Source organism: Saccopteryx bilineata, chromosome 5 (assembly GCF_036850765.1).
Source record: "Saccopteryx bilineata isolate mSacBil1 chromosome 5, mSacBil1_pri_phased_curated, whole genome shotgun sequence".
Classification (NCBI taxonomy): domain Eukaryota; kingdom Metazoa; phylum Chordata; class Mammalia; order Chiroptera; family Emballonuridae; genus Saccopteryx; species Saccopteryx bilineata.
Window position 1 is genome coordinate 210,855,969 of NC_089494.1, and position 21,644 is coordinate 210,877,612.

General features: G+C 40.3%; 1 protein-coding gene and 1 long non-coding RNA gene across 2 annotated transcripts in view; one reads left to right on the forward strand and one right to left on the reverse strand.

The window, feature by feature from the left end:
- Nucleotides 1–531: 531 nt before the first annotated feature.
- LOC136338473 (uncharacterized) lies at nt 532–1,317 on the reverse strand. The gene is made up of 2 exons (XR_010731966.1): nt 962–1,317; nt 532–726 (listed from the first exon to the last, which is right to left on the reverse strand). It is a non-coding gene; the product is annotated as an uncharacterized lncRNA (long non-coding RNA).
- Nucleotides 622–21,644, forward strand: part of ADAMTS3 (ADAM metallopeptidase with thrombospondin type 1 motif 3) — a 259,718-nt gene continuing 238,695 nt past the window's right edge. The window contains exons 1-2 of the mRNA XM_066280883.1: nt 622–737; nt 2,020–2,047. Coding sequence (XP_066136980.1) covers nt 669–737; nt 2,020–2,047 — 97 coding nt within the window. The 5' untranslated portion in view covers nt 622–668. The remainder of the gene's footprint in view (nt 738–2,019; nt 2,048–21,644) is intronic.

Consider the following 21,644-nt stretch of genomic DNA (forward strand, 5'->3'; position numbering starts at 1 on the left):
GCGGGAGGGGCCGCCCGGGGGGGCTCTGGCCGCCTTATTAGCGCCGTGCCGGTCGCCCGCAAGGAGCAGACGACCGCTTTGCGAGCAACAGGAGCCGGCGTGCGGCCCACTCCTCCCACCTCCTCCGTCTGCCTCCTCCTCCTCCCCGCCGGCTCCTCCCGCCCCCACCTCTGTGTGCGCCGCCGAGTCGCCCTCTCCCTGCCTCTTTCTCCGGCTCCCGCTCGCTCTGCTTTCTCGCTAATACTTCCCCCTGCTGTGCTCCAGGGAACCCAAGCATTCTCCTCGCTAACCTTAGGGACCAATGGTGCTCGAAAAGCCTAGAGAAAGCCGCTCTGGGCAGAGATAGTTGGAAGCCCCCGTCCCTTCCCCCTCTCCCGGCGCAGCCCGAGCCGGGCTCGCTGCACCTTCTCGCTCCTGCACACTCTGTTTGGGAGGACGGGGTGAGAAGGTGAAGTGGAAAGAACTGCAGAGCGGAGGGGGCCAGTCTCAGAGCTCAGATTTCATTTTCATTGAAGCAAAAAGCACAGAAGATCAGTTTTTTTCTTTATTATTATTATTCTGCATTTTAAAAAAATTTTTTTTCACTTTTTTTAAAAGAAACTTATTTTGGGGGTGTGTGCTCTGGGCATTTGACTTGCCCAGTAGTTGAAAAGTCAACTCGACTCGTGATGGTTCTCCTGTCACTTTGGTTGATAGCAGCCGCTCTGGTACAGGTTAGGACTTCAGCTGATGGACAAGTAAGTGGAAAATAAAAAAAACTCAAACCCAACCTTTTCCTGAAAAAGTTCTTCTCTGTTTCCCCTCCTCTCTATCCTCCTCCCTTTCCCCCCTTTCTCTGTTATCTTGTACATTCAGGAACGGTGTTTTGAGGGCTGGGCGCAGCGCGCGGGGCTTTTTGGGGTGGGGGTTGAATTGCACGGGAGGTTATGACTCTCACTCCGGGAGTCCAGGCTTGTCATACCTAGGGCTTCACCACTTTGCGGCATTCGTAACAATTCCTGGTGACAAACTGCAGCCAATTCGCATCCTCGCCGGGCCATCTGGGTTTCCCCTTTCCGGAGGGCGGTCTGGGCTCTTGAATGAAGTTCTGGACGCTGGGTCCAGGATCCCAGTGCTCTGGTTGATGCTGCCGGAGTCGGGTGCGCGGGGTTTCCCTCCTTACGGACTCACAACTTTTTCGGGCAGCCAGAGGCGGGGGTGTCAGGAAGTCATTGGGTCGGACAGGGAGCGATCCAGTAGACACGTGTCCTGGGAGGACTACGGCGGCGCTGCGGTTTGACAGTTGGGGAGGGGGCTGGGGACGTTTCCTGCCCTGCATTCTCCTGGCCAGAGGCTGGAGAAGCCGGCCGCTTTTTTTCCCCTCCCCCTCTGCACAGCTCCTCCTCTTTAAAGCTGAGTGCAGCTCTGTTTCTTTTTGGCCCAGCCCCCACCCTTTGGAGACTCAAGGTGAAGCCCGATGCTCTTAGAAGTCCTTAAGAAGGCTCAGTTGGACCAGTCGAGCCATTTGTAGTAATTCACATCAGCACAGGGCCGGTGGGACTTTAGGTACAGAATACGTCTGTGAGTTTTTGTAGCTTCTCTGGTCTGCCTGGTCTGAACGTAGTGTAAAAAGTATAGAATTGTTTATTCTTGACTTCAAATCTGATAAATCAGGCCCCCTTTTAGGTTTCTTTTCGCACGCATAATATTGACTTTCTTTTTTAATCTTGACCCAGTATGTGCAATTTTCAGAAAAGAATATTGAGTATCAGTATTTAATGTTGCTAACTTCATAAATGTTTAGTTAAAATTAAAATGGGATAACAATTACCTGCCCGTATTGTTCCCTAATTGGCTGGTGCTCACCGCAGAAGAACCTTCTATAAACCCAGGTACAGCCTTTAGGCACCAGTCCCGGTTTCCAGCATCTCCTGATTAGCTAGCTCCTGAAAAGCATTAATGGTAGAAATAAAACACACAAGGTGATAAGATGAAACCCAGTAACTGTTTCTTTTTCTTACTTTTCCCCCTCCTTTCCAGGCTGGTAATGAAGAAATGGTGCAAATAGGTAAGCCTTGTTCTCAGATGTCACTCTTATCTTAGTAGAAAGTAGGAAATGAAGTAAACTAAGCAACATATTGTTTCTAAAATTTCTCCTGTGATTAAAAAAATAATAATAATTTGTAGTCTAGGAACATTTCTGTTCTTCTCTTACTCTTTCCGGAGGAGAATCCCACTTTGCTCAGGGTGAGTTATAGTAAAATTCTGCAGTTGGACTTTTCAAGCATCACTTTATTACTGTCTTTGGACAAGCTGGGGCAGGTTCTTGGACTGTGATGTAGGGCTGGAAGGAGATACGGAGATAAATAAAATCTTTTCATCCTGTGTAGCCCTAGGAGGAGCACAGCTGATTAGACTAGAAGGCAACATGTAAGAATGCTACAAAGGAGGGATAAATGAGGTAGAGAGGATGGATTTTTTTTTTTTAATTTTACCAGCTTTGAATACACCCTCTTATTCCATCTGTTTTAAAATGATTACCTACTAATGTGCAAGATATGATTAGGCTTTTTGCAAATAACATCTAAAACCTCAATATTACCTGGTGATTCCCATGTTATGGAAGAGGAGACTGAGGCTCAGAAAGTAAAAGTGACTTGTAACAGGTCTCCCCAAAGTCCATGGTCTTTTTGGAACTGTTTATAATAATATATTTGTTCTGACTTTAGAGACTGAAAGTCATCTGGCAAGGAGCCAGGCTCCATTCAAAGCCTTTTTATACACAATTAACTTGGATTACTTTAAAAGATAATTTTTCTTTTTGGCAGAGTATTAGCCTGTGTAAATTCTGTATTTGTCAAGTGATATTGTAAAGTCATCTTTCAGTGGAAAGGTTGTATTACTGCAAACATAGTTACAAGTCATCGCCCAGGTACTGTGTGCCAGACAGTATTAATTGCTTTATGTGCATTATGTCATCTAATTCTCCCAACCACATTAACAAATTAGGGACACCATTGTGCCTATTTTAGATTTTAGGAAATTGAAGCTTGACAGGTTACATAGTTACCTGCTGTAGTACATAACCCAGAGCTGGGGGCGATTTCATGCTTGTAAACTACTGCAGAGACTCTACCATGCTGCCCCAGAGGTAGCTGTATATCTATATGTAGCCTTCCTTTTCAGTGCTCACCATTGTCAGAACCCTTCTCGAAGTTTAACCTCAATGGTAAGAGTAGGACAGAGAGGGGAGGAGCGTGACTGAGAACTGCATTAAAGATATAGTGTCTATAAAGAGACATTTGTCATTTGTGGTTGATAGCACTCAGCCATATATATATATCTTTTTAAAGAATTATTTTTCAACCAAATGAGTAAAGAAAAGAAAGCTGGTTTACTTTTATTAATTAAACATTTGATTACTGAAACATCCCAACTTTGCAATATGTAAATTAAAAATCTCTTTTAAGAGTGTCTACTCTACCAAAGGAAAAAAAAAATTGCTTTGATTAAATTTTCAGATAGCATCAACTTGCTGTCATGTAAGACGCCTGGGTCAGACTTAGGTCGAGTTCTTTTGCTAGTATAAATGACTTCGGTGGCCCTGTTCCGCAGGGAAGAAAGCAGTACAGTGTGCTCAGTTTGGTAGGAGGGAGATGAGTCACCGTTGAAAGAGGGGAGGGCAGGGCACTCTAAGGTTGTATTGCTAGAGATTTACTTCCGCCCAAGTTCCTTTGCTTTTTGGGATTTCTCTCTTTTATTTTTATTTACTATTTTTAAGTTGAGTGAAGATAAAAAAATAAAGATAAAAATAGATTTTGATTCAAGTCCTGTGACAACAAAAGTGGCTATCATTTAGCTTTAGGTTATAACCATTTATGTACCTCTTAAGAGGGATTTAAAAGTATATTTAAAAAAAAAATCTCATGGACAGTAATGAGATTTCTCTGCCCTGTCCCCATGTGTAAAGAATTTGCTAATATGGGGGTTTGGTAAAATGCACACCTACAGAGAATCAACTTTTTCTTTTTTTTTTTTTTTTTGTATTTTTCTGAAGCTGGAAATAGGAAGAGACAGTCAGATAGACTCCCGCATGTGCCGGACCGGGATCCACCTGGCACGCCTACCAGGGGTGAGATGCTCTGCCCACCAGGGGGCGATGCTCTGCCGGGACCAGAGCCACTCTAGTGCCTGGGGCAGAGGCCAAGGAGCCATCCCCAGCGCTCGGGCCATCTTTGCTCCAATGGAGCCTCGGCTGCGGGAGGGAAGAGAGAGACAGAGAGGAAGGAGGGGGGGGTGGAGAAGCAAATGAGCGCTTCTCCTATGTGCCCTGGCCGGGAATCGAACCCGGGTCCCCCGCATGCCAGGCCAACGCTCTACCACTGAGCCAACTGGCCAGGACCTGAGAATCAACTTTTTTACCAATAATTGTTTTAAAAAAAAGTGATCTTACAAAACTGTCCAGAGGTGTTATTTGATCAGTTATACAATCAGAAAAGACTAATAAGATTTGTAGACTTAATCAAGGTATAGTTGTAGTTCCACAGATTGGCTGGAGTAAATTTCATGGCTCTGAATAATTTCTGGATAATTTAATGTGTCAAGAAAAGAGCAATACATATTAGAGACAAGCCATAAATTTTTAGTAAGTTAAATTTTAAAAATACTTTCTACTGAGGCATAATATATATGCAGGCCCATGCACATAAGTGCATACCCTGCTGATTTTTTTTTATTTTTCTGAAGTTGGAAACAGGGAGGCAGTCAGATAGACTCCTGCATGCGCCCGACCGGGATCCACCTGGCATGCCCACCAGGGGGCGATGCTCTGCCCATCTGGGGTGTTGCAAACAGAGCTATTCTAGTGCCTGAGGCAGAGGCCATAGAGCCATCCTCAGTGCCCAGGCCAACTTTGCTCCAAAGGAACCTTGGCTCCAGGAGAGGAAGAGAGAGACAGAGAGGAAGGAGAGGGGGAAGGGTAGGGAAGCAGATGGGCACTTCTCCTGTGTGCCCTGGCCAAGAATCAAACCTGGGACTCCTGTATGCCAGGCCGACGCTCTTCCACTGAGCCAACTGGCCAGTGCCCCTGCTGATTTTTCATGGAGGGAATACTCTCATGTACCTGGACCAATGAGAACATTACTTGTGCTTGTGTCATGTTCCTAGCACTACCCCTACATGAAGGATAACCACTCTCTGACTTGCAACAAGATAGGTGAATTTTGTCAGATTTTATTGTGTGTGCTTTTTATAAATGGAATCCTATAATATGTACTCTTTAGTATTTGGCTTAAGAAACCAATTTTTAAAAATATATCTGATATGCTTCAAGCCTATAGTCTAGAAAGACTTTTATTTAGATAGAGGGCAGTTTGTCATGAGGGTAGGTTAGAATATATATATAGATGTATCACCTATATAGTGTGTCATAGGGGATATTGCTGCTTTTTCCTTCTCTCTCCACCCAGTGGGAAAATGCCTTCTTTTTACATGGGCAAATATGATTCACTCTGGAGAAAATGGACTAGGACTAGTAGATTTTGAACTGTGACCTAGCCTTCAGCTCCTTTGTCAACCAGAGAGGAAATACCTACCTACACATCTAGCTATTTATACCCATATATACTTACATATACCCATATGTAAGCACCTATATTCATATGTGCGTATAAGTGCATGTGTGATTGCATATCCCTTATGCATATGAGTGTAGGTGTGTTTCATGAGATCATTAACAAACTCCTATGGCATATCAAGGATTTCTTTCATTTCTGACTCAGAATATGGCCTTGGTAGGAGGCTGAGGGTATCTGTGGGCAGCTCTCTGGCTGCTCTCATTGGGTAAGGAGGCTTGCTTAAGAAATAATCAGAGTTCTGTAGAAATTGGAACATCTGTAAAAGAATTCCCTGAGTCTTTTTGTTTTTGTATTTTTTTTTAAGCAAGAGAGTGAGAGAGATAGACAGACAGACAAGAAGAGAAAGAGATGAGAAACATCAACTCATAGTTGTGGCACCTTAGTTGTTCATTGATTGCTTTCTTGTATGTGCCTTGACCCGGCCGGGGTGGGGGTGAGGGACTCCAGCCTAGCTAGTGACCCCTTGCTCAAACCAGTGACCTTAGGCTGAGGCCGGCAACCATGGGTCATGTCTGTGATCCCACACTCAATCTGGTGATCCCACACTCAAGCTGGATGAGTCTGTGTTTAAGACAGTGACTTCGGGGTTTCAAACCTGGAAGCTCAGCATCGAGGTCAACGCTCTATCCACTGCACCACCACCAGTCAGGCCCCTGAATATTTTGGTTTCATAAGTGATTATGTAGAGCTTGCCTGATCAATCATGAGAAGAAGAATCACTGTGAGGCTTCGGTGTTAAACTATTTTCCTTCCCCTCCCCCTTCCTTGGAATTGGGGCATATTCATCTTTTCATGCCCTATTTCTGCTTCCCAGTTTCAAAATCAATTAGATTTAATTCTGAACAAAATAAAGTTGCTAATTTTGTTCTTTCAAATATCCAATTGACTGAGAAATAATTTTTAGTCATTTGCAGGTATGTATTTGGTTTTCAAGGATTAGTGTGAGTCACTCCACCTCGTCTTTGGCATGTAGTAAGCAATTCCTCTGCTGTAGACTTTATGAGGGCAAAAACATTGTCTTGATGACTGCTGTTTCTTTGATAAAACAGGCTTGGTACCTTGTGGGTCCTCAAATATTTGTTTTTCTCAATGACTAGATGTAGAAAGTAGGGTATTAGCAACATTGGGATTTATGTAGGTTTTAATTTCCTTCCCCAAATGCTCTTATTTGTGTTCCTCTCCAGGTTTAATTGGTCCACAAGAAATTTGAAGATGGTGACATTGGCTATACAAATAATTATTCGTTGTTGTCAAGGTTTCTTGTGACTTCTCTTTTAACCCTACAAAGCTTAAGGGCCTAGGCTTATTAGTTTTTATACATTTGTCTTTTTGTGCTGCATAAGTATTTGGCAAATTCAATGGAATTATTTACAGGTTTTGAGTGCCCACTAATTTTTCACTAATGTCCACTTGGTATCATTGGACCTATTGCTGACATTATGAGAAATAAAATAAGTTAAGACTGAAATCTATATCCATCTAGTTTGACAGCAGCAATGCTAAAGGTGTGGTTTAAAGAAGGGTTAAACAGATCCTTTGTAAAATTTAGAATTTTATCTACCCATCCCATTATTCTTTTATATAACTAAAGATCATGCACTTGACTTGACTGATTTTTCTCCCATCCCTCCTTTGAGCATCAGAATTGTTAATGTTACTGCTTTAAGCTTCTTAGATGAAAATATTAAAATAAATACAGCATGTTATCTATTTCACCAGTAACTTATTATTGCTGTTTATCTAAAATACCTTCACTGTTTGCCCTTGCCATTTTACCAAATAATCATGATTGCTCAGAAATGTTAAGAAATCCCCAAGGTCACCTTTGCTTCCAGGATGGTTATCTCTAAATATTTTTTGTTTGTGAATAGCCAGCCCAGATTACCTTGGAAATCCATTAGGGACAATGGATTATAAAAAATTGTCTGGTAAAATCATGAATGATTTTAATATGAAGAGGTTGGTCATACCAGTTGGGCTGGATATATCGACAGTGATGACTAAGATGAAGCTCTAATGCTTCCTTGACAAGGATTGTTACTAGAATTTTAGGAACCCTCTCTCTAGTGTTTCTTTAATAGAGATCAACTTTTACTCCTAAGCTATGCTACTTCTATTATTTAAAATGTTGAATTATTCTTTTAAATAATTAGTTTTTGCTCTGATTATAGAAGTTTTGCATGTGCCCATCATAATCGTAGTCCTGAATTTTTCTGTATTTCTCAGATTTTTGACAATCATCTCAAATATGAAACTATTATTGTAGTTTAGCATATTCTTATTCACTCTTCCTTTAATACACAGACACTGTTTTTTGTATACCTGTTTTGTTTTAATATTTTAGTATAATTTTTCCTATCATTGAAAACTCCTTGTAAACATCATTTAAATTGTATCACACTAAAAAGCCTTAATATATGTAATTATTTCCCTAATGGAATTCATTTTCTCATAATGAATGTTGCCACACTCTGTTGTAAAAAGTCATTACCTGCTTTTCAAATGACTGCTTTAGAAGAGAGATACAGAAGTTGATGACTGAGTAAAACCAAGTTCCCATGATACGTTTTAACAAATGGCTTTAGAAAACGTTTGGGGCCCTGTCCTGTTGGCTCAACGGTAGAGTGTTGGCCCAGCATGTGGAAGTGCTGGGTTCGATTCCCAGCTAGGGTGCACAGGAGAAGCATCCATCTGATTCTCTGCCCTTCCCCCTCTCTTATCTCTCTATCTCTCTCTCTTCCTCTCCCACAGCAAAGGTTCCACTGGAGCAAAAGTTGGCCCAGGCACTGAGGATGGCTTCATGGCCTCCGCCTCAGTCACTAGAATGGCGCAGGTTGCAATGAAGCAATGCAGAGCATCTCCCCCTGGTGGGTGTGCCGGGTGGATCCCGTTCTGGAGCATGCGGTAGTCTGTCTCTCTGCCTCCCTGCTTCTCACTTCAGAAAAATACAAAAAAAAAAAAGAAAAAAAGAAAAAAAGAAAATGTTTGGATGACCTGAACTCCCACTAGCAATATAGGAAAATGTTGGTTTAGAAAATATTAATTCTAAATTAGTTTCATTTTCATTTTTCTTGACATTTGAATATAATTTTTAATTACTTGGTTACACAAGCTATGAAAGATGAAATGAATTCATCATTTTTCTAGTTATCAAGTATACAAAAGTATGGAAAATCATATTATGAAGGTGTTTTGTAATTTTATTTGTACTATGAGAAGATTTATCCACATGATTCAATAGAGTGTGAGAGTTGTATATTCTGTAGAATAGATAGAAAAGCATGGGAAGGGCTTCCTAACTTTGGAATCTCTATTCCCACATGCAGTTGATTCATCCTAATTTTTCAAATACGTTTACATGACTTTGCTGACTGACTGTAAATCCCTAGGAGAGATTTTGTGGTAAAATGTCAGTCTCCTGTTTATAAAAATGCCACAAATTCAGCATGATGAATCTTTATGGAATTTAGAACAAATTGTGAGCAGCATGAAACAGCCTATCTCCTTCTTGAAGTGACAGATAGAACAGAAGTAAAATTTAGAAAACTTTGTAGAAAGTAAATAGGATTAAATCTATGAATCTTCAAATACTGTGATCGTAGATACTAAATCACATTCCTACATTTCTTCTTCATATATAGTACATATATTTTTATATGCATATATGCACACAAAAAGAGTGATTAAAATTATTATTCATATGATTTGAATTCTCTTTCTTTTATTTGTAAAGAAATTCTCTCTTTTATATGTAGAGTTTATTCCTTAATCTTAAATCGAACCTGTATATTCAGTAGAGTGCCTGTTAACATCCATCGCCTTTCCTCCATCAATGGTTAGGGGCACAGACTGTCCACCATGTGTTTTAAAACCCTGACTCCACCAATTTCTAACTGATCACTTTAACCTGTGTCAAAGTGTCACTTTCTTCTATGTAACATAGGCATACTACTACTGCTTACTTCATACAATTCTAAAGGACTCATAAAATCTGGCTTATAGTAAGCAAACTAGAATAATAGGTATTATTAGCAGTATGCTTTAGTCTTGTGCTTTTTCAAAAACAGCCGAGGAGAGTGACCTCATTCTAATCCCTACATTTTTGACAGATCTGACACCCTGAATTTCCAGAAACTTTAATTTTTCTGTGCCGTGGATTTGTAAGCCATCCAACCACTCAGCTCACTATGTGACAACTCTTTGAGAGTTCTATTTTCAAGTGTTATCTTTATGTTGATAATGAGGTGTTGCTTAATTCATAGGAATATAGCAGTAGAGGGAGGGGGAGTTGAGTAAGTAGTGGTACAAAAATAGCTATTTCATATAATTCCACCCCACCTACATAGTGTGTATACCAAAAACAGTTCTTTCTTTTCAGCTTATTTATTGAAAGTTCTTTTTTCCATTTCAATGAGGGAACATTCTTAAATTAATTATGACTCCTTTGAGTGCAAGTGACAGGAGCCAAGTTGACATTGGTTAAGGAAAATAAAATTGATCTGGTAATCAAAGTCAGGTATAGCTGGATCTGAGAACTTGGAATAATGTTAGGAATCTCTCTCTCTCTCTGTCTCTGTCCCTCTTCCCTCCTTTCTACCCTTTTTCTTTCTTCTGCCTTTCATTCTTTTGTTTGTTCATTTGTTCTTATTTTTTCTCTGTGTTGGTTTATTTCTCTATCAGGAGGAGATTGCCAGGTCTACTCCCTCAGCTCCTTCACATAATGGCAGATACTGTCATCAGCATCCCTAGACTATCATTCTATCTTTTACCCCACTTGACAGAACACTTCTTTTTTGACAACTACAGGAAGTTTCTGGTAAGGCTTTTATTGGCTACTTAGCTTTAGTCATCAGCTCCTCCTTGAACCATTCACTGTGGTCAGAGATGACCTCGGTAGAGGTATTTTATTAGTGACTTATAGGGACTAAGTGTGAATGGGGGCTAGTTAACCTAAGAGAAAGTGGGCATGGAGCGTGGGATGGATGCTGCAGTGGCACAAATGTACCATAGATGTGAGGACTTTGTAGCACTCTGCTTGGAACCTGGTGGCAGAGGTAGGCAGAATAATGGCTCCAAAGACGGTCACTTCTGAATCTCTGGAACCTGGTGAATTAAGTTTACAATGGAATTAAGGTTGCTAATCAATTGACCTTGAAATAGAGAGATTATCCTGGATTATCCAAGGGGACAGTCCTTGTAAAGGGAAGAGGGAGGTGAAGGAAAGATGGCAACATAATAAAGACTTGGAGAACGTTGCTGGTTTTGAAGATGGAGGAAAGGATCCAGGAGCCAGGAAATGTAGGCGGCCTCTGGAATTTGAAAAAGGTGAGGAAACAGATCACTCCAGAGCATCTAGAAAGAATGCAGCCCTGCTCACACCTTGGTTTCAGCCCTGTGTGACTAATTGCAGACTTTTGTCCTCTAGAACTGTAGCAGAACAAATTCATGTGGTTGTAAGTCACCAAGTTTGTGGCAGGTTATTACAGGAGCAGCAGGAAACTGATGCAGTAGCCTTGTGGACCGTCCCAGTTTCTCATACTTTTGTTAAAAACCATGATCCAGAGTGTTTTAGATTTGGAAAATGTAATTACTACAAGTAACATTTCAGTGAAAGTCTTTAAAAATGCTATCCACATTTCTTATCTGTCATATTTTCCCCAGCCTTTGGCCCTGGAGACAAAGGCTGATTTTCCTGGCTTTAAATTTTAGACTCAAATTAAATTAGTTTTTAAAAGTATTATCTATCAACAAATTGTAAAATGTACAAGAAATATTAATTTTTAGGATGCCTAATATAGTTCTCGAGTCTGTACAACTTCCAGTGATGATAAATACAGCCAGATAAATACAGAAGTGCTTCTTTAAAAACTAAGTTTGGAATGTTAAAATTTTGGCATTTGTACCTCACTTAAAAAATAATTCTCTTCTACATTTTATCCTGTTATTGATTATTTGATTATCTTAAGCTGTAGCAAAAAAAAAAAAAAAAAAAAAAAAAGCTGGGTATTCTTATTTTAAATAACATTTTTCTTCAGGTTTTTGTAATTTTTGTGAAAGGTCTTATCTTACCTGAGTTCATGTTCTGCAACAGTAAAGAATGTGCTGTTTTTTCCCAAATGACTCTCTTGAACATAAACATTGTGCAATTGCAACAAATATTTATGAAAAAGCCAGATTTAAAAAATGAGAAGAATTTTTAAGTGTACAACTATTTGTTCTTTCTTAATGAGTAAGAGTAACCCCCAAAACACCTTTTTTTGTTTTTTTCCTTAAATAGCTTGATAAAAAACCCCAAAACTCTTTGACTCTAAAAATGGGTTTGCTACTAAAATAAAAGACATCAAAGAATTTCTCTGCCTAGAGGCGATGAAATGAGGACAAAGAACTTGGCTGTGTTCAGAAGTTCAGCATGTGTCACAATTAATGTTTAATTGCCTTCAAGAGAAGATGTGTCCCCTTCTCCATTAGCGTTCACAGCCTTGGTAAGCTCTTTGGCGTGTGGTGTCCTTTTTAAGGTTTACTCTTCACCCCACTCCCGTCTTTCCCAGAGCAGCTGGCTCCTGTCATTTCTGATGAAAGTCATTCTCTTTCCTTTGGCTCAATTTTTGGAAATGTTGTTGGGGCTACTTCTTTAGTAGCTTATCTGATTTCATTCTTGTGGCCAGATTTTTGCCTACTGAGAATTTATACCTGATAAAGGAAATTGCCTCTAGGGACTGCCTTTTTATAATAGAGCAATTAGCTGATTCTTGGGAGAGAATCCCAGTCTCTGAGTTGGGTAATGGAGCATGGGTTGTAACAGTCAGCCTGGACTTCAGACCCTCTGTTGACATGGAGCTGAAGGTCTCTTTTAACTGCATCAGAAACATAAGGCAGCGATGGCGATAGAGTGGGGAGAGAGCGCTGAGGGGCGCTGGGACGTGGAAGGAATCTGAGACTGATTTCCTTCTTCTAGCTAGGGGATGATGGTGATGGTGATAACATCATCAGCTAGTTTTTCATTTAATGAAATGTTATTGGATGGGGTAGGCCCTGTATGTGTCTTACCTGGTTCGATGCTTATTATTATCTCTATTTTTACAGATAACTTCTCTGAGCCTTACTTTTCATAAAATGCTTGTGGGATGTCAAAGTATGCATCAACTCAAAGCCAACTGGAATTCAAACACAGTGCTTTCTGACTGAACCTTTAGTGCTGAACCATTATTATACCTTACTTTCTTCCAGCCTGGATTAAAGCCAGACTGCATCAATCACAGTATTCCAATAATCTGTGTGCCTGGGGTGCCTTTGGTCTTAATTAGATTACCTGAAAATTGCTGTGATACATGGGAGCTTTCTACTGTAGTCTCTCCAGGGCCTAGCAGCATCAATTGTATTACTGAACACTTTTTTATTTTATTGTTCTATAGTTTGGGGTTCGAAATGTGCTGGGGACGACTGGTCTGTCTCCCTAGGAGATATTTGTGTATCATTCTACGACAGCCTTAAGAGAGACCAAATTTCCTGTCCTCAGTCGTGAGCATATGCGACTGAATGTGTGAAGGAGTTGGGAGCATGCCAAAGCATGGGCCACAGTGTCATACTGTGAGAGCATTCCCTCCCAAGAATTCCCATTTCCAAAAATAATCAATTTTTTCCCCCCGAAGACTGATGTACTCTGGGAACATTTAAACACAGTTAGAGACCATATGTCTGCCCTTAGAACCTCTCTAAGGATAAGACATAAGCATAGAATTTCTCTTCCGTAGAGATTTTTCTTTTCTGCAGACAGTGCATGACAGTGAGAACTAGGAAGTTTAGACCAGATTGTATTCTGGACTAGTTAGCAGGGAAGATTTTTTTGGAAAGGATGAGGTTTGAGATAGGCCATGAGGGCTGGGTTGAATCTGCATAGATGAAGAGAAAGTAGCAGTTCTTTTCCCCTGGGTGATACAGTAGCTAGAGCAGGGCTGTGAAGGCTGGCATGATTTAGCTGGGTCTGGTGAGCACATTACAATGTTTTGATAGGCTAATACAAGAGATGGTGTTGAAAAGATATTAGGAACAGACTGCAGAGGGCCTTAAATATCAAAGGTAAACTTTGATTTGCTTAAGTTACCTATTCTCTGAGTTTCACTATCTTATAAAGTGAGAGGATTTGATTAATAGATGGTCTTTCAAACAATTTTTAGGTCTAACATGAAAAATAGATATGAATTTCTGAGTCTGTTTTATCCTTCAGTTATGATGAGCCACTGAAACATTTCAGAGAGAGTAACATAGTAATAGTAATACGTAATATTTATTGAGCACTTGCTATGTGCCAGTGTTCTTAAGATTTTAGATTAGGCCATATAGTTTTTACAACAATTCTATGAATTAAATTCTTTTACCCTCATTTTTACAGATGAATACTGACATAAAATGTCTTTTTTTACCTCTATTTCTTTCTAGCTTTCTCACCAGGTTTTTTTTTGTTTTTGTTTTTGTTTTACAGAAACAGAGAGAGAGAGAGAGAGGGATAGATAGGGACAGATAGACAGGAATAGAGAGAGATGAGAAGCATCAATCATCAGTTTTTTGTTGTGACACCTTAGTTGTTCATTGATTGATTTCTCATATGTGCCTTGACTGTGGGGCTACAGCAGACTGAGTAACCCCTTGCTCAAGCCAGCAATTTTGGGTCTAAGCTGGTGAGTTTTGCTCAAACCAGATGAGCCTGCGCTCAAGCTGGCGACCTCGGGGTCTTGAACCTGGGTCCTCTGCATCCCAGTTCGACACTCTATCCACTGCCTGGTTAGGCAAAAGTCTTTCTTTTATTTCTCTTTTTTATTAAATTTATTGGGGTGACACTGTTTAACAAGATTATACAGGTTTCTGGTGCACAATTCTACAACACATCACCTGTACATTGCATTGTGTGTTCACCACCCCAAAGATACTGAGCTGTAGAACCTAAGCATTTTATTATTTTTTAAAAATATTTTTTATTTTTAAATTGCCATTGACATACAATATTCTGTTAGTTTCACATGTACAACAGAGTGATTAGACATTTATATAATTAATGAAGTGATCACCCTAATAAATGTAGTACCCATCTGATACCATGCATAATTATTACAAGATTGACTATATTACCTATGCCATACTTTACATCCCAATGACTATTTTGTAACTACCAATTTGTACTTCTTATCTTTTTTCCTTTCCCCCCCCTCCCAACACCCCTCCCCTCTGGCAAACATCAGAATGTTCTCTGTATCTGTGAGTTTGTTTTGTTTGTTCATTTGTATGTTTTTTTAGATTCCACATATAAGTTAAATCTTATGGTTTTTGTCTTTCTCTGTTTGACTTGTTTCACTTGTAAGAATACTCTCTAGGTCCGTCCATGTTCCTGCAGATGACAAATTTCATTCTTTTGTAGGGCTGAGTCATATTTCATTGTATACATGCACCATTTCTTCTTTATCCATTCATCTATTGATGGACACTTAGGTTGCGTCTATATCCTGGTTATTGTAATTAATGTGACAAGGGAACATATGGATGCATATATCTTTTTGAATTAGTATTTTGGGTTTTTTGGATAAATATCCAGAAGTGGAATTGCTGGGTCCTTCTTTGTGTCTTTGTAAAGCCTTTCTTTTAAAGTTTATTTTGTCTGATATAAGTATTTATACCTAGCTTGTTTTTTTGTTTATATTTTCATATAATATCTTTTCCACCCTTTTACTTTCAGTCTATATGTGTCTTTTCATCTGAAGAGCTTCTTGTAGACAGCATATGTAAGGGGCTTGTTTTCTTATCCATTCAGCCATCCTGTTTATTTTGATTGGAGCATTAATCAATTTACATTAAAATAATTATTGCTAGATATGTAGTAATTGCCATTTTATTATTTATATTTTAGAAATACAGCTGTATATATATATTTTTTCTTTTTAAAGAAGTCCCTTTAACACTTTAAGATTTTTTGTGATACTGAACTGGTGGTCATAAGCTCCTTTAGTTTTTTCTTGTCTGGGAAGCTCTTTATCTCTTCCTCAATTCTAAATTGCCTTGCTGGGTAGATTTATCTTGGTTATAGGTACTTGCTTTTCATCACTTTGAATATTTTATGCCATTCCCTTATGGCCTGCAAAGTTTCTGTTGAAAAATTAGTTGGCAATGTTATGGGAGCTTTCTTTTTTTTATTTATTTTTATTTTTATTTTTTAAATTAATTTTAATGGGGTGACATTGATAAATCAGGGTACATATGTTCAGAGAAAACATCTCCAGATTATTTTGACATTTGATTATGCTGCATTCCCATTACCCAAAGTCCAATTGTGTTCTGTCACCTTCTAACTGGTTTTCTTTGTGCCCCTCCCCTTCCCCAACCCCCTCCCTTCCCTCCCTCCACCCCGTAACCACCACTTTCTTGTCCATGTCTCTGAGTCTCATTTTTATTTCCCACCTATGTATAGAATCATATAGTTCTTAGTTTCTTCTGATTTACTTATTTCGCTCTGTATAATGTTATCAAGGTCCATCCATATTGTTGTAAATTATTCGATGTCATCATTTCTTATGGCTGAGTAGTATTCCATAGTATATATATACCAAAGCTTTTTAATCCACTCGTCCACTGACGGACACTTGGGCTGTTTCCAGAGCTTCGCTATTGTGAACAATGCTGCCATAAACATGGGGGTGCATTTCTTCTTTTCAAACACTGCTATGGTGTTCTTGGGGTATATTCCTAAAAGTGGTATAGCTGGGTCAAAAGGCAGTTTGATTTTTAATTTCTTGAGGAACCTCCATACTGTTTTCCACAGTGGCTGCACCAGTCTGCATTCCCACCAGCAGTGCAGGAGGGTTCCCTTTTCTCCACATCCTCGCCAGCACTTATTCTGTGTTGTTTTTATAGGTAACTAACTGCCTTTCTCTTTCTGCTTTCATGCTTCTCTTTCTGTTTTTAACCTTTGATATTTTAGTTATGATGTGTCTTGGTATGGGCCTCTTTGGGTTCATCTTGTTTGAGACTCTCTGCACTTCCTGGGTTTGTATGTCTATTTCCTTCACCAGGTTAGTGAAGTTTACAGTCATTATTTCTTCAAATTGGTTTTCAATTTCTTACTCTTTTCTTCTCTGGTACCCCTATGACATGAATGTCGGTATACCTGATGTTGTCCAGAGACTCCGTAATCCTCATTTTATTTGGACTCCTTCTATTTTATTTTTTTGCTGTTCTGATTGTGTTTTTTGCTACCTTATCTTGCAGATTGCTGATTCAATCCTCTACTTCATCTAGTGTACTGTCGATTTCCTAATATAGTCTTCATTTCAGTTATTGTAGTCTTCATTCCTGACTGGTTCTTTTTTGTGTTTTCTATCTCCTTTTTGTGTTTCCTATCTATTTGATGAAGTTCTCACTGATATCAGTGTTTTGAGTTCTGCGTCTGGTAGATTGTTTATTTTCATTGTGGTTAGTTCCTTTTCTCGAGTTTTGTCATATTCTTTCATTTGGAACATGCTTCTTTGTCTCCTCATTTTGGTTGCCTCCTTGTATTTGTTTCTAGGTGTTAGGTAGACTGCTATATCTCTTAGTCTTAGTAGAGAGGCCTTATGTAGTAGGTGTGCCTAGGGGCATGTCTTCATGATCAACTGAGCTCAGTGCTTTAGATGTGTCCCTTGAATGGGCTGTATGCACCCTTTTGTTGTAATTGAGCCTTGATTGCTATTGGCACATCAGTGGGAAGCATTGACCCCCAGGCTGACTGGTTGTCAGCACTGTCCCTGGTTACAGTGGAGGAGCTGTTATTCAGCGGCTGACCCTTTAGAGCAAGATTCACTTTAATGGGGTTCTGGCACCTGCCGAGTCTGCCCTTTGAGTGTGGCATTGTGGAGGTGATTGGGGGTGCTCTGGTCTGAGGGTGGCCACCTGATGTGTCATTCTGAGGCCTCTTGGGAGGTTCAGGCCAAGGTCATCCTCTGCCTGTGCCCTGCCCTTGATATGAGCTACAAAGCAAACTGCAGATGGATGCACTTGGAGGTGCCTGAGATGGGCCAAGCTGCTAACTGATGCTGGCTGTCAGAACCTAGGCATTTTAAATGTGGGGCTTCGAAACAAGTTTCCTAGCATTTATTTAGATAACACTTTGGTACAATTTATACAATATTTGGTAATGAGAAATTATATGTGGGGAGTTAGGACTTGGCACTGGCGGCAGCCTTTTGGTGTGATGCGATGACTTGAAGGTGATTAGAAGAAGGAGAAATTCCTAAGATGAGATCAATAGAATTTGAATGATATTAATTGGGGTACAGGTTAAAATGAAGTCAGTTTTCTAGCCTGGAGGTTTGAGAGATTTAGGACATCATGAATAGAAATAGTGAAATCAGTAAGGCAAACTGAATATTCTAGTAAAATGAGGAATTTGCTTTGGGTCTTTTAAGGATAAAGTGAGTGTAAGACATTATTTTCAGCGGAGAGTTGTCCTTTTCAGGTTTCAGTTTGAGGAAATTTCTGCTTTTCTTTTATGCTATATTTACTGAGGGCCTATTATGTGGGGGGTGTTATGCTTAAACACAGACATGTGTAAATGGGTCCAAAGCCTCAGAAATGATTTAAGTTTGGAAACTATTAGAAAGTTGTAACACAATTGACATGAAAACAGTAAGTCTGACTAGCTCAAAGGTCTGTACATATGTATAAGCGTAGAACATCAACTCTTCAGAGCTTTTGATGTACATTGTGTAATATTTGTGCATGTGTGTGTACAGATGTATACATATGTCCCACATCTATACGTGTACATTTACACAAGAATGTGGTTTTTTCATTTTTCCATGCAGCACAAAGGGAAGAAGCATCAGGTTAAACTAGCATGAGGAATCTGGATGTGAGAGAATTCTCTGACAAGAATTGTTAGTGTTCTAATTAGACTGCCAGCAGAGATGTGACAATAATTTTCTTGAAAGCAGTTCAAGTTTCTGAGGATATCCAAAATGAAAACATACCCTCTTACCTGCCTAGGTTCTGAACAAGTTGAAAAATAGCAAATCTAAAGACAGTGAAAATATCTTTTCAGAAAAGGCCAGGGTGCAGCATGGAGCTCTCACTCGGTGAGGCAGTGTTCTGGCTGACAGTGCACCCCAGCCACCGTGTGACAGGCCCCGCCATGGGGCCTGCCTGCCCCTCGGGACATGGAAGAGAACATGTGTTCCTTGTCATTTGTCCTTCCCAGGAGGAGGAATGACGAGGGAGGAGGTGCTGAGCTTTGCAAACTTCTTATTGTTCCCAGACTTACCAGTTATATCCTTCACTCTACTTTACGGGAAGGGGTGGGGAGTTGGGGGTTCAGGTGTGAGTTAATGGGGACGAAGAGGCCTATAATACTCAGAGAAAACTCTCCTAACGAGCAGGAGTAGGTTAAAGGCACTCCACCTCTAACTTAAGAAAAAGAAATGCCATCCACATGAGATGCCTGAATTGTAAGAAAGAAGCAAAGACTAGATGATTTTTCAAGGTTGCTTTTATTTTTGATTTGTATAGTTATAATTATATAAAGATCGATAGTGATTGCTAATTTCCTGCTGCCTGCTTCTAAGTGTGAGGGGCACTGTGCCTGCATTCCAGGAGGTCTGTTTTAACAATTAGATAGTTTTGTTGTTGTTGTTGTTGTTAGTAACTTAAATGATAAGACCTGGATACAGTACTATGAAATGTTTGATTTATAGGCCAGCAGGAGCTATGAGAAATGTATACGATGTTTGTGAGCAAAATTTTGGTTGTAGAGGTACATGATAACTTGTATAGTTTGCTGGTATTGATCGCTTGGTAGTAAATTACTATTTGGGGTAAAGAGGATGCGTTAAAATTTTAGATACTCCCTCAGGTTCAGGCTGCTCTCACTCATTCATATACTCATTCACAGATATTTATTGAATGACTTCAGGGTCTGTTTTAGGCACTGGGGAACTGTAGTGAAGGGAATAGATAAATAAAATCCCTGCCCTTTTGAAGCTTATATACTAGTAGTTACAAAGAAATAATGAAGATCAGAGGTGGATTTAATGGCGGGCGAACCAGGCATGTGCCCTGGGCCCCGACTTCTAAATGGCCCTGCAAAACCCCAACTTTACACTTTTTTCTTAATGTAAGGGGCCCAGTATTTTCTCTGCACCTGGGGGCCTCAACTGACCTTAATCCAACTCTGCTAAAGATATAAATACAATTTATAGATTGAGATAGTAACAAATTTTGTGCAGAAAAGTGAAATGTAAAGGTGGTATAGGGAAAGATGATGGCTCTGGCCAGTTGGCTCAGCAGTAGAGCATCAACCCAGCATGTGGAAGTCCTGGGTTTGATTACTGGTCAGGGCACACAGGAGAAGCACCCATCTGCTTCCCCACCCCTCTCCTGGTTACTTCTCTCTCTCTCTTTCCTTCCTGCAGCCATGGTTCGATTGGAGCAAGTTGGCCCTGGGCACTGAGGATGGATGGCTCTATGGCCTCCATCTCAGGTGCTAAGAAGAGCTTGGTTGCTGAGCAATGGAGCAACGCCCCAGATGGTCAGAACATTGCCCTTTAGTGGGCTTGCCGGCTGAATTTCAGTTGGGGCACATGCAGGAGTCTGTCTCTGCCTCCCCTCCTCTCACTGAAATAAAAAAAGAAAAAGAGTGATGAGTTACTTATGGTGATCAGGACAGACCTCACTAAGAGAGTCACATTTAATCAAAGGCCTGAAGGAATTTAGGGGTGAGCCATGCACCTGTCTGGGCAGAAGAAATAGCAAGTATAGTGGCCTGAAGTTGGAGGGATTCCCAGTGCTGGACTGTGAGCTGTTGGTTTTGAGGAGAAGTGTGGCATGATCTGCCAGTTGGAATACTCTAGCTCTTTGTTGAGGATAACCTTTAAAGACGAGCAGCAGCAGCAAAGATAATGGTTATGAGTTTTATTCAAAACTGAGATGATGATTGTTTGGCTTCAGGCAATCATTTTCAACCCTTTTATACTTGGGGTCCAGTGAAAAGAGGAGAATTACTTCAGGGACTGCTAAGGCAGAAATCACCCTTAGTATAAAAATTCCACTAAAATCATTGGGTTTATAATCTTCATAAAACATCAGGGCGGTTAACTCTTTCATGCACTTGCACGAAATTTCTGGTAGACTGGCCTGTAGACCAGCAATTGAAAAAACTGCCTTAGGATTGTAGCAGGGGAGGTGGTGAGCAGTGGTCAGAGTCTGGAGGTGTTTTGAAGGTAGAGTCAATAGAATTTGTGAAGAGATTTGGTGTGTGGTGTGAGAAGAGTTAAAGATGGTTTACTCAAGTTTTGGTCCAGGTAAGTGGGAGGGTGGGATTGACTTTTACTGACATAGGTGAGGGACAGATTTGAAAGTAGAAGGTAGAAAATTGACTCTTGGAAATGTTAAATTGAGGTGCCTAGGAGTGTCCATATGGAGAGGATCTGTAGGCAGTTTCATTGACAAAGGAAGAGCTCACAGATGGACGAAGCCTGGGCTAGTGATATGTGAATGTGGAAGCATTCACAGCCATGGGACGAGATGAGCTCCCCGGGCTAGAGAGAGTAGACGCAGAAGGTCTGGTCCTGCAGCACTGTAGTGGATACAGTCATGGGAATAGGGGACGTGAGGGAGGATGAGAGGGGAGACCAGTACGGAAAGAGGAGAACTGGAAGAGAACGGTGTCCGGGAAGCTAAATAAAGAATTTCAAGTAGGAAAGAGAAACTGAGTCAAATGCTGCTCATAGGGCAAGTATAAAGGTGGAGTGTTGGTTTCAGCAACACCTGTGGTTCCTGGTGACCTACACAAGAGCCCGATGGGAGTGGGTTTGAGAGACAACTGGAATGGGAAGAGGGGAATGGAAGGCATCTCATATAGTCAATCTTTTGAAAGTATTGCTATAACGGGGAGAGAAGCAGTGGATTTGCCTGCAGCTGATATGTCGTCAAGAAGGTTTTGTTATTGTTATTGTTAGAGATGGGGATATTTGCTGGTGTGAATGCTCTAGTAATGTGGGAAAAATTGATGAGGAA